General features: G+C 36.6%; 3 protein-coding genes across 4 annotated transcripts; 2 read left to right on the forward strand and 1 right to left on the reverse strand.

Annotated features, from left to right (window-relative positions):
* Nucleotides 1-241: 241 nt before the first annotated feature.
* On the forward strand, nt 242-3,362 carry LOC121809858. Its single transcript, XM_042210685.1, has 7 exons — nt 242-906; nt 1,011-1,113; nt 1,191-1,654; nt 1,739-1,841; nt 1,935-2,695; nt 2,836-2,940; nt 3,128-3,362. Exons 1-7 carry the CDS (start codon nt 403-405, stop codon nt 3,170-3,172), a joined length of 2,085 nt encoding a protein of 694 aa, XP_042066619.1. The 5' UTR covers nt 242-402; the 3' UTR covers nt 3,173-3,362.
* A 995-nt stretch (nt 3,363-4,357) lies between these two features.
* On the forward strand, nt 4,358-6,628 carry LOC121809574 (accelerated cell death 11-like). The gene is made up of 4 exons (XM_042210285.1): nt 4,358-4,653; nt 5,253-5,425; nt 5,990-6,135; nt 6,374-6,628. The coding sequence occupies exons 1-4, from the start codon at nt 4,459-4,461 to the stop codon at nt 6,478-6,480; spliced, it is 621 nt and encodes a 206-aa protein (XP_042066219.1). The 5' UTR covers nt 4,358-4,458; the 3' UTR covers nt 6,481-6,628.
* A 217-nt stretch (nt 6,629-6,845) lies between these two features.
* LOC121809573 (30S ribosomal protein S18-like) lies at nt 6,846-9,573 on the reverse strand. 2 transcript variants are annotated; one of them, XM_042210282.1, is made up of 6 exons: nt 9,465-9,573; nt 9,271-9,378; nt 8,562-8,872; nt 8,047-8,142; nt 7,414-7,473; nt 6,846-7,330 (listed from the first exon to the last, which is right to left on the reverse strand). In XM_042210282.1, the coding sequence occupies exons 2-6, from the start codon at nt 9,371-9,373 to the stop codon at nt 7,136-7,138; spliced, it is 765 nt and encodes a 254-aa protein (XP_042066216.1). In that variant the 5' UTR covers nt 9,374-9,378; nt 9,465-9,573; the 3' UTR covers nt 6,846-7,135. The 2 variants fall into 2 exon arrangements, with proteins under 2 accessions (XP_042066216.1, XP_042066217.1); XM_042210283.1 differs by having other exon boundaries at nt 9,249-9,378; nt 9,465-9,503.
* Between the last annotated feature and the right edge of the window lie 2,797 nt (nt 9,574-12,370).

A 12,370-nucleotide genomic window follows, 5' to 3' on the forward strand; every position in this document is an offset into this window, starting at 1 on the left:
AAATAGTGTTAGTGGATAATGAGACCTATATTATAAAATTGATATAACTTTTCAAAAATAAAATACATATATTTTTGTGGGACGGACGAAAATGAAAAGTACATATATTTTTATGGGACGGAGGGAGTATTAATTTTTAGAATATTTGAAGATAGATGAATCATTTTCAACTTATAATAAAAATCAGTTACACAACTCGTATTTAACATCATTAATTGTCATGTTCCATAGAAGCGCGAAGTATAGGAGCCAAAAATGATTGAAAGACGCTCCAATCAATTTTCCCGCCAATATTCCCTCCAAAAATCACTGCCCTCTCTCTTCTCTTTCATTCTCTATCTGAAACCCTAATTCACAGCTTCGTAGAGCTCAGCTAGTGTCGCAAAAAACCAGTAAAACCGCATGAAAATTCAAAGAAGCAAGAGGAGAATGACACCATTAGATGAGTCTTGGAGAATCACACCCGCCAAGATCCACTCTCGCAAGAGACAAAAGAGCAGCCGACCATCCCCCAATCCCAATCCACTCGCTACCGTCTTCACGCGCAGCAGGTCCCGCATATTCTCCCACCAGAACCGCTCCGGATTCTCCAGACCCAACCCGATCGCCAGAAAACCCGTCCCCACGATGGAATCGTTTCTGGACGTGAACTGCATCAGTGCCCAGCGGGCTCTGCTGACCAAAGATCTCCGGCATAAGAGGGTTTTCAGTCCAGTCGTCAATTCAATCGAGGAGAAAAACGAAGAGCAGAGCAATCTGTTGAAGGGCTTCGCTCCGAGCACGGTCCCGGATGTCGATGATGCGAACGATTTTGAGCTTGGAAAATCTGAAATTGATGGGGTAAATGATCTGAAATTGAAAGATCAGACGATTCCTGGAAATGCGTCTCCTCCTAAATTGAAAAAGGTAACAAATTGCTCTTCTTCAGATTATACGCCTTTTATTCTAATTTCTTGGTGTTTTTGTATTGGATAAAAAATGGTCATGGAAATTCTTGGTTTGATTTATAGGGTATTAATGGTTGTCAGACGAGGAAGGTTTTCAAGACTCCCAATTCATTCAGCTATAAAAGATTGCTTCCCCATTTGATGGATATTGTCAATGATTCATCTAGTAAGCACTTACTCAGCTGTAGTTTTAGTAAAATACGATGTCGGGAATGCTAGATTTAATTACTTTTTATGATGTAGGCGTTTCCACATTTGAATTAGTAGATGCTGGAACTAAATCTATGTTTCCAAAGTTGGATGGTGTCGGTTTTGAATCGAGGTCTATTGCTGAGAATAGCTGTGCAGTCAAAACTGAGTGTGTTGCTCCTCGGTTTAATGATTTAAGAAAAGTCTCCACCGTTAAGCTGAATTTGAGTGGTGCGGATGATGAACTGGATCAGACTGCAGAAGCTATTTGGCCGCTGGAAGTGAAGGAAGAAGGTCGTCAGAGTGATGTGAATGGAGTCGATGCATCAGTTGAGGAAAGGATTCAGACGACCCCTCCCGACCCTTGCATCCTCGCTAAAACAGAGGTTGGTTGTGGCAGGGAATCATCGGATGCTAAGAAGGACCAAACTTTCATTGTTGGCTGTGAGAAGAGCAACAATGGCTCCTTGAAGCGGTGTCCAAATACCAAAGATGGTGATAATTTGATGGACAAAGCCGTATGTTTTCTTTGGTTAATGAGCAATAATTTATCTTGCTGCATTTCCAATGAGCTTCATTAATGTCAATTTGCTTTCATCCAGGCTTTGAATCCGTGTTCCCGACTAAAGTTCTTCAGGAATTCTAGGTCAGTCAGTTACAGGAGACTGCTTCCGTTTCTGATGGACATATCGAAAGCTGATTCCTGTAAGTAAAAATATTATGCTAGAAATATCACTTGCACCGAGAAGATATACTATTGTCTCTAGGTTTCATCACGTATTATTAACTATTGTACAGGTACTGCAGCAAAGCTCCCAAAAAAATTGCATCAGGTTGTTTCGGAAGAAGATAGACAGCCAGCTCCTTCCGCCACCGCTCAACGCTGTTTTGTGAACAATAATCTGAAAGAAAAAACATGCGAAAGAATGCACGATGAAGCTAGAATTCAAACTGCTGCAGATGGTTCGCCTCCTGATAGTAATAGTAATCTGAGGTCGGTTAATTCTGCAACTCTTCCTGATCTAGGCACCGTGACTGAAGAAACTGGACAAAGTCAAAGTGGTCTGGCAAAGTTACCACTAGATCTTGGATCAAAAGAGAGTAGTTTAGTCTCGGAACCATCGTCGGTCTTCAGTTGCATTCAGACCAAGCAACATACTCCTGAAGAGCCCAGGTCAGCTGAGAAACACGATACGTGCTTGAGTGTAGGATTAGAACTTCATAGTGGCAATACTGATTCAAGTGAAATAGTTAACTTGAAGCAACCCTCATCCCCAATCAACACGTTGGATCATTTGGGTGCTTTGGTTTCTCCTAACAACAAGCCTTTCAAGGGAATACTTAAGAGAAATCGCCCAGGATGCAGAGGGCTATGTGATTGCTTGAACTGTGCTTCTTTTCGTCTTCATGCTGAAAGGGCATTTGAGTTTTCAAGGAACCAGTTGCATGATGCGGAAGAAGTTGCATCACAGTTAATGAAAGAACTAGCAAATGTCCGTCTTTTATTGGAGAAATCCATCGCTGGAAAAGATGATTCTGCTAGCATTCGACCCAATACAGTAAGTTAAGTCTTTTAGTTTTATATCTTGGTGAAGGCTATTATATTCAACAGTTAAAATGAGTTTATTTACTATGTAACTATTTTAATATGTGATTGGTATATAAGTAGCTTATCACAACCTTCTTTGTTTTTATGAAGGCTATTATTAAAGAAGCGTGTGATAGGACGATCGAAGCAGAAACTCTGGCAAAGGAGCGTCTTGGTGAATTGAACAACGAACTTACTGTCCATTGCAGAATCCCAGTATGTATATCCTTCCAAGATAGATCTAATATTTCAAATGTTATCAGCAACTATAAATGGCAATTGTTTAACTTTATTTTCATCCAAGCAAAATTCTGCGTGTATCGGGAAGTAGATGCACACCAACAAGTTTCTAATTGGTATTCTTCAAACCAACAAGTTTCTAATTGGTATTCATCAAATTCAGGTGATGCTGCAGCCCAAGGTAACTTTTGCTCTTAACAATCAATAAAGGGATAGCAGCAGAGAAGCTACAAGAACTAATGCGTGTTTGCTGAGACGCGCCTTACCTCTGCAATGTATGCATTGGTGTCATATTATGTGATAGCCATTAGATTCCAGAAGCGTAATATACATATGTTGCGTGTTTTATATAATGAAAGAGATCTCATACTACAGTCCTTTGAGAAGAAGCTTTTTCTTGATCGTCCTGCATTCTCGTTACTTCTTATTTTCGCGTGATAATGAAGTGCGGGTATTTCTCAGATGCTCAATTTGTATATGAATATAGGACTAGCTTTGTTTCTGCTTAGGAAGGTAAGAAGCGTATGAACAGGAGTACACATTGTAACAAACTCCGTAGCCTCCTTTGGAGCTGGAGGTTTGTGCATTGAAGTTGCGATAATAGGCTGTGAATGGCGCCCTCGACCAGTCTGTGGTCACCACCCCGCCCCTCGTTGCTCAATCATCAGCATTCCATAGTTTCTTTTTCTTTTTCTCTATTTTGTAGTGGCATTACTGAAATTGCACATCAACAATTCAAACACCATTTCTCTATTTTTATCATTAGTTTTTTATCTCTTCATTTAACACCAATATTTCTTAAAATTTTGTGTCTTCGAATCTGACAACTGCTTCGGAATGAATGGAGTAATTTATTGCATTACTTGAGAGATACTACATTGCAATTTCTACACAATATGTGAGCTATAGAACTCGAAGAAGAATCAAAGCAATTCATACCTTTAACGAGAGCTTCGGAGTCAGCTTTGATTAAGAACAAACCAAGATTTGTTGGCAAGTTCACCTTCTGATTTTCTTCCTTTTCAATTTTCTTCCAAAAATCCAAGAAATTATTTTACATATCATTTTAAAGTATAATTTGAAACAATTATCACCTTTACATTGTGATATTTTCATTAAAACGCTACAACAGAAACAAAATCAAATACTCCATTTATCTTTATAGTACTTAGTAAATAGTACTCCCACTTTCAATTCTTTAAACTTTATTCCTTGCTTCTCTCACTTTATGAAGGAAGGGATATATAATACTAGTAGTATTTAATTTATGGAAGGTTTATTGAAGAAAAAATTGGCAATTGTTTTGGTTAATTTAATATTTTAGTTAATGCTTTCAATTTTTAAAAAAATAGTACTTAAATAAATACTTTATGAGATAACGCATATATTTAATTCCCTGCCCCTTTCTAGGAAAGAAATCAGAAGTGCATCAAACCGACGCCATAGCGTCCACCTACACAACCGCCCTCTCTTCCACCTTCCGCCGATCAAACTATGGAGGAAGATAAACCTCTGAAGAAGATGGCGGAGGCCTTCAATGAATTGAGCATCAGATTAGATCAATTCCCCGAAGGAGAAGAAGCCCGCCTCGAACTCTCCCCCTTCTCCAACGCCTGCTCTCTCGTCTCTCCTCTCTTCCGTTGTCTCGGCATCGCTTTCAAGTTCGCCGAGCTCGATTATGTTGCCAAAGTAATTCATTTTTTTGTTATTTTAACTGTTTCTGCTTGTTGTGGTGAGATTGAAAATCGAACGATCTGTTTTGTTTTTTATAAGTGTGATTTTGTTTGTGGAAATCTGATTAGTCGAAGTCGTATTTGCCTAATTGTTAGTGGTATTGTGTTGATAATTTGACCTAATTGCGATTTTCCATTGCTGTGCCTGTGTTTGATTGGTGAATTTCGATCAACACAATATTGTGATTTACTGGAATTACATGTGAATAGTTGATGTTGAATGCCAATTCTTTCTCTGTTTAGTGAGTCTGAATATGTTATGTTAGCTGTTCTATTTGTGCCATAATCTGTAACAGTATATATGTTGGTGTGTTTTGCAATTATGGTCATGTCATAATGCAGGATATAGTGTCCGTGTGCACATTTGCACTATAATATACGTAGTTCAAGTTCGTTACAAATGTATGGTTTGATCTATCTTGCATCCTAAGTATGTATTTTCTGGTACAAGTCCTTGAAGCTTTGTGATATATGAGAGGTTACATATGATTGATATGGTTTGATTGCCATTGTTCAGTGTGGTTGCCTGATATGTACTTGTACGATTCATTTAAGGTGAACGATCTTGCGGGTGCATCAAAATCAATATCTGTGCTGCCGCTGATGATGGATGATGATGTTAAATCCGATTGTGTGCGGAAGGCAGGGAGCCACACGAGGAATCTTTTGAGAGTGAAGCGTGGAATTGACATGGTGAAGGTTTTGTTTGAGCACATCATTTCTACACAGTAAGTCCTCTTCCTGTCTGTAGTTGTTTCATGGTGTTTGTGCTGTGTTTTCTATGTGTCTCCCTTAAGAGTGCAGGTTGCGATTAATAGCATTAAAAGTGATCAATCTCATATTTGTGAATCATTTTTGGATCATATATCTAGCAGTCTTAGATAGAAGCCTGCGAAAATCAGGTGCTCAATTATTAACTCTATAAGAGGTAAACTAATTAGATTTAGTAAATGAGCTACATTGCATTAGAATCATACTGAAACACCGGAATCAAAATTCTGCATGAATGAAATACAATCTGAATGTGAACCAAAAAAATGCAATAATTTTGCATCAAGCATAAAATTGTGATGTAGCATGTATGCGTCTTGGATTGTGATCTTAATGACCCCTTGTATCCCAGTGTCTATCCGTACATATTGTGAATTTCAAGTATTTTAACAACGGCCAGAACCTCACAGCTTGTTATTTTAGAAAGCAATCCTTTAGTTTCACGTTGCTGTTGGTTTCTCATTGATCTCTGCGCAGTGCATTGACTTATGTTGTAATGCTTCAAACCTTGATGTCTACAGGGGAAATTCCCTAAAGGAACCAGCTTCAAAAGCTTACGCACAAGTCTTTTCTCCATATCATGGATGGGCCATTAGAAAAGCTGTAGCTGCAGGAATGTACGCCCTTCCGACAAAGGCACAGCTGTTAAACAAACTGAACGAAGATGGTGAGTTTTACGTTTCTACTGATCTCTTATTTCATTAATTCATATTAGCAAAGAACATACATTTGTCTTCTCACGCATCCTGAACACACGCCAAGAATCCTAAGTCTACTGATCAGCAGCCATAAGCCATTCAGTTAATGATCATGAACATGAAAGAATCAATTATTTCAATTTTATTCCCATTTGCATGACCTTTTATCTTTTCAAAATGTCCAAAAGTATTTTTTCTCTCTTTCAGAAACATCAGCAAGAATACAGATGCAGAACTTCGTAGCCTCAGCAGCTCTAGTTGTTAAGTACATTGACCAGCTCTTCATCTCAAGAGGATTGGGAACTGATTGGTGAAAATGGAGGGATTTGTATAGTTCTCAACATCTGATCTATTTATCTTAATGTCTGTATTTACTGATCTAATCCCATTTGTATCTTCAATATGTCGAACATAAGAGTACTTCATTACTTCGTAGTATTGGAGATATTATTACCATGGACACATTGGGTCTTTTGGTTAAATCAACATCAGATGTTTCATTCTTTAGTTTCAAATTGGAAATTTTGTTTGGTAAAAGTGTAGTTATGAAAACCACTCTTATACTTTCCTTAAACCAGGGGCAAACGCAGAAATTTGAAAGAGGTAACCTTCTCCTTTTGCTTCAAGCCGTAACTATATTTCCATGTATAAATCGGCTAGTTATTCAAAAAATAAAACATTTAGAAATTAATATTTCAATCTCACAAATTATTTCCCAAAAGAATTTCAAGAATTACAGCACAGAAACTAGACAAAAAATTAGTTCATCAACTAGGTTTGTTGCTGGTAAATGCTTACAAAAGCTGGTCTGCTGTAATAACTAATGCTTGAAATATTTGTAAGAGAGTTTCATACAAAAGGAACAACATTATAATCTCAAGCACCTGATTTTCTCTGCCAAAAGCAAAGGCTGTCGAGAAAGTCGCAGTTCTCCCAAAAAAAGGACCAGTGATAGCAGCAGGGAAGGTTTCAGGCATCTGCTCCCTCCTCGACAAAATTATGATCGTACGTGGACTCGAATTCAAAATCACGGTCCATGTCTTCCATTGTATCCCCGTACCTGAACTGTTTTGTTCCCATTGTGGTAAAAGGCATCAAGCCAAATGCGCGAGCCGTCTTGATCTCACGAGCAACTTTCCTCTGAGCCTTAGCACTGATTCCAGTCTGCTCAACACACAATCAACAACTAAGAACTAGCACATGTCACTTACCAGCACAGGATCGTTAGTGGTGTTACAGTTTCTTACCTTGCTCCTCTTGTTGATAATACCAGCTTCGGTGATGAACTTTGCAAGGAATTTCACGTTCTGCCCAGAAATCAAGCAAGCAGTGAGTAACAAAGTTCAAGTGAAATTTTTTCACGTAAAATGTAACAAGAATATCAGCAATTTTTGCTTTCATAGTCGCACAAATCGTAAATAAGCAATACTCAAAGTTGAGGAATGGCCAATTGCAATGATCTCATTTGGTTAAAAATTTGGATAATATAACCTGAATTAACAGAACTGTTTTTATGTACAGAATCAGCTCTTCAAGGCTTTTTACAAATACATTAAGACGGTACCCAAAGAATGATTAGAGCATAATGCTCAGGAATTCTTCGGGTTATTAACAACAAAAAGTGAGAATATTTTTTGAAAATATGAAAAGGGTGATCCATATGCATACTTTGAGAAGAGGTGCCAATTGGATTTGCAGAAGATAATCAAAGTTAAATCAATATCAACTCTTATATGCCAAGAAACTTTTATTGAAAAATTTAATACTGTATTTAAAGTTTTAGACGAAAGAATCTCCTAAATGCCATAATGCAACATAAATTGATCAGAGAACTATGCCTTTAAATAAAGGTACTGTTAGACAGATGCGCATATACCTACCCTGAAATCAGCTTCTCGCAATACTTCCTCTGTCGTTGTTTCAAACTCCATCCTTTTGGTAGGCTTGCGCACTCCAGGCTTTCTCAAATCAAGATCCTGTATATTACCAAGGCAAGCTATTAAAGCAAAACTGCGTCATAAACTGAGGGAAGAATCAGTACCTCAAGATATGCAGGTCAGACATTCAAACGAGGCCAGATGATTGCTGGAACCAACTTAGAGTTCAATAACAAAAGATATAGTACAATCCTATACTTACAAAAGTATACAAAACTATATGTAGCCATGGAAACAATAATGCAATTGACCAAAAAGGCACTGCTGCATTAACCTTGTTTACAATATGCAGTCTTCAGAAATAGGATTTAACTCTGTCAGGATAACTAGAGGGAGCGATGTCACAAATACTAGTTGACACAAAAATATATAGTAGCTCAGACAATCAAACACAAGTATGAACTACAAAACTTACAAACTAATGTCGCACCACACAGGTCACACTTTACAGTTTATACCTTGGTATCATAAGACATCCCACTCTGGAAATTGACATCAGGCCTGAAACTATAATCATCTCTAGTCACTTCGAGTGGATCAAACTCAAAGTAGGAAGCCGCTTGCTTTAATTTATATTCCATCCCGTCAGCCAATGAATTCATACTGTCACCAAAACCTCCTTGCAACCCAAATCTATCATGTTTCTTCTCAGCATTCTCAAGCTTCTTGTAAAAGGCAGCCATACTAGACGCATTCCCATCGCCTGAATCGTCTTGCTGAGAATCCCCAAATGAACCAGACCAGTTTAATCCACCCCAATCATCATTAACTGTTAAAGCATTAAAGATCAAACTTTACATAAACAACAATCAACAAATTGAAAGATCCCATACAAAAACCAACCAATTCAACACCTATAGTGGAAAAATGAAAACAAAACCATAGAAGACGCACAGTGTCTGAGGCTCCAATTGATCTCGGAATGACGCCTTAATCGAGATATTCTACAAGACATTCTATACATACAGCAACTCACACTTAAAGCAGAAATCATGTTCCTTTCTTTATTTACTTTGGTCTTCTTATTCTATTGTCCTACTGAGTTTCGAGCTGCTCTAATTTTCCACATAAAATCATCAAATACAGCACAATTTCCACAACCAACAATTAACAACGCAAGCAAGAAATCAAATCGACAAAAGCACATTTTAGCTGAGAAATGTTTACGACGAGACGCGCTAGCAGAAAATGATCTAACAACACGAGGGGTCTGAGATTGATGAGACAAAGCGGCGTTCGCAGACCGCAGGGCGTTTCGAAGGAGTCTCATTGTCCCTGCACATGGACAAATTTCAAGCCCAATAAATCAATAATGAAATCAATTGAAAATTTCTGTTAAAGAATTGCATTTCAATTAGTACCTGAAATTGATGAACGAAGAGGAGTGGGAATTATTAGGGTTTAAGGATTGGGAGAGTGAGAATTAGAGATTGGCTCTTCTGCAGCTGAAGAAATGGATTTAGATCCGACCCGTTAGATATTTGACCCGACCAGATCCGGATGACTCATTTACGAGTATTAATAATGTATTTTCTTCTATTCGTTTAGTTTAAATTTAACATCTTAAAATTTATTACTCCCTCCGTCCCGGACTACTTGCACTTATTTCCTTTCTGAGCGTCACAAGTTATTTGCACTCTTTCCATTTTTAGTAAAAATTATCACCTACAATTGTTGACTTTGCTATACACTCATTCCTTAATCTCCGTGCCGAAAAGGAAATGTGCGAGTAGTCCGGGACGGAGGGAGTATTAACATTATAAATTATATAAAATCACCACTCAACTTATCCATTTTCTCATCAAAGTTTCTATTTTGTCATTAGATTTTTATGATGTTGTCATTGTATTGAGATAAGTTAATCGCCATATCATAGAGATATGTGTTTGGCAATGGCCAAACATGCTTATTTTTTAAATTCTTATAAGATTGACAACATAGGAAAAGAAATGATGCACATTGATAATTATATATGTGAGTAATCTGTGTATGAATTCATGATACGATCCGAACTCTGAAATGCTCTAATAAATAAATACCAATTACTTAAAGAAAATTTTATTTAATTTCTTGAAATACAAAAGCTTATTCTTATTACATAATTTAGGCTCTAGTAGGCCTTTAATTACCACCATTCAACATTTATATTGAATTTTTCTAATATATATTAATAAGTTAAGGGCACTTAGGATTGCCCTTAGAGTTCTTCATGTCCCTATAACAAGGGCACTCGTCTTTGTTTCCATAAGTTCCCGAAGGGACACAATTACACTTCTCGCAACATATCCCGCAATACTTGAGGCAACGGTCTTGTCGCCCAGCCTTTGAACATCGAACAGAGCACTTGGAGTCGCAAAAGCCCGACCCGTGGACGTCCTCCTCCGCGAATGCGGTGGTTAGGACGAGGAAAATGGTGGCCAATGCAATAATTGTAGGTTTCATGTTTGCCCTAAATTTGCTTCGATTGCCTGGAAACAAGTCACTTGGTTAGAATTTCATGAATACTATAATAACCCAAATATTTTTTCTTTTCCCTTTTCCATTTTCGTTTGTATGTGTTTAAATAATTTATGAGCATTAGCGGACACACATTGACCTAACAAAGAGCTTATGCTCCTACTAAGCAAAAAAAAAAACTTAGTAAGTATTTGTTATTCATATAGCATAGTCAAATCGTTGAGTATTTTATGTGAATCGTTATGCAAAAACTCTTATCATCACAAAAAAGAAATGAAAATTATTATCTCAAAATTTCAAATTCGAAAATTCTAAACAATTTTCTACGTCCATTCTCTTTACCAAGACGAAATCAAGCTAGCACAAATAAGGAAAGGGGTGAAAAAGCAAATAAAAAAAGAATTATCATGAATATATGTAGGCATGCACCTGATTTAATTATAATAACGAGAAGGAGAAGAGCTAAAAAATGCAGAGAGAGATATAGAATGATGAGATGAAATTTCATAGTGATATTAAAGGTTATTTATAGAGAGCAATCTTGATAAAATTGAAGACATTGAAAAGTAATACGTAGGCATGCACCTGATTTAATGTAGGAAAGGGATAAAAAGGCAAATTAGAAAAAGAATTAACATGAATACTATATTTGTAGGCATGCACCTGATTTAATTAATTATAACAACGACAAGGAGAAGAGCTAAATAAACGCAGAGAGAGATATGCAATGAAGAGATGAAATTTCTTAGTGATATTGTTGGTTATTTATAGAGAGCAATCTTGATGAAATTTGAAGACATTGAAACGTAATGACTAACTGTTTTGTCTTGGCTTTGGACATCTGTCTTCTTTAAGCTCACGTAATCTTCAAACCGTTTCGACATTCCTCTAGAAAATAATGTTGTCTCTAGATGGTTACCTTACCAAACCATGTCTCTCCTTTTGAATACTCCCTTTGTCCTAACTTTGATAAGCTTCTTTTTCTCATTTTGGATCGTCCCAACGTAATTGAACTGATTTACTATACATGTCACGCACCCTAACTCATCTGAAAACAATGAAGCGCAGTTCAGCTGGTAAGACGCTTCTTCTTGCATCCAGCAGATCGAGTGTTCGAGTCATCTCGATGATAAATGGGGAACCATTATTGATCATTTTTAAAAAACTATCTGAAACCCACCTTCTCCTAAAGGCTATTCATGTGTTTAAATGCACATTACCTTGTTCCCTATACTATAAACACTCATAAACATGGGTGGATCCAGGATTTAAAAATCGTGGGGTCGGACGAGATAATTAATATAATAATATTATATATATTATAAAAATACATTACAAATAAAATTATCTTTGTTTTATCACGATAGTTGACTTTTACGAGTCCATATTTTTAACTTTTACGAATATTCATATTTTGAAGCTGACCGAAATTTTATCATTGGAAATAATTGCAAACATATCTTCCAGTCGTTGATTGTGTTCAACATTAGCACCAGAAGAACAGATAAAACTCATGAGAACAGATACAAACTCAAGATATTTTTAAAATAAATTTATCCATTAATTTAATATGGATGGTAATTAAAATCAATAATAAAAAAACATAAATATATAATTATTATATTCATAAAAATTAGGTCAAATAAACAAAATAAAAGTAAAAAAATAGATTAAAAGAATATCAATAACGCATCAATTTTTTTTGTGCAAAGCCTATGCCCCTCAAAAATCTTAATCTTAGTCTCCTACTATAACTTTCTATTTAATCAAAATAATAATTCGGTAGAAATATAGAATTTTTATTTATAAA

This window comes from Salvia splendens, chromosome 6 (assembly GCF_004379255.2).
Source record: "Salvia splendens isolate huo1 chromosome 6, SspV2, whole genome shotgun sequence".
Lineage (NCBI taxonomy): Eukaryota > Viridiplantae > Streptophyta > Magnoliopsida > Lamiales > Lamiaceae > Salvia > Salvia splendens.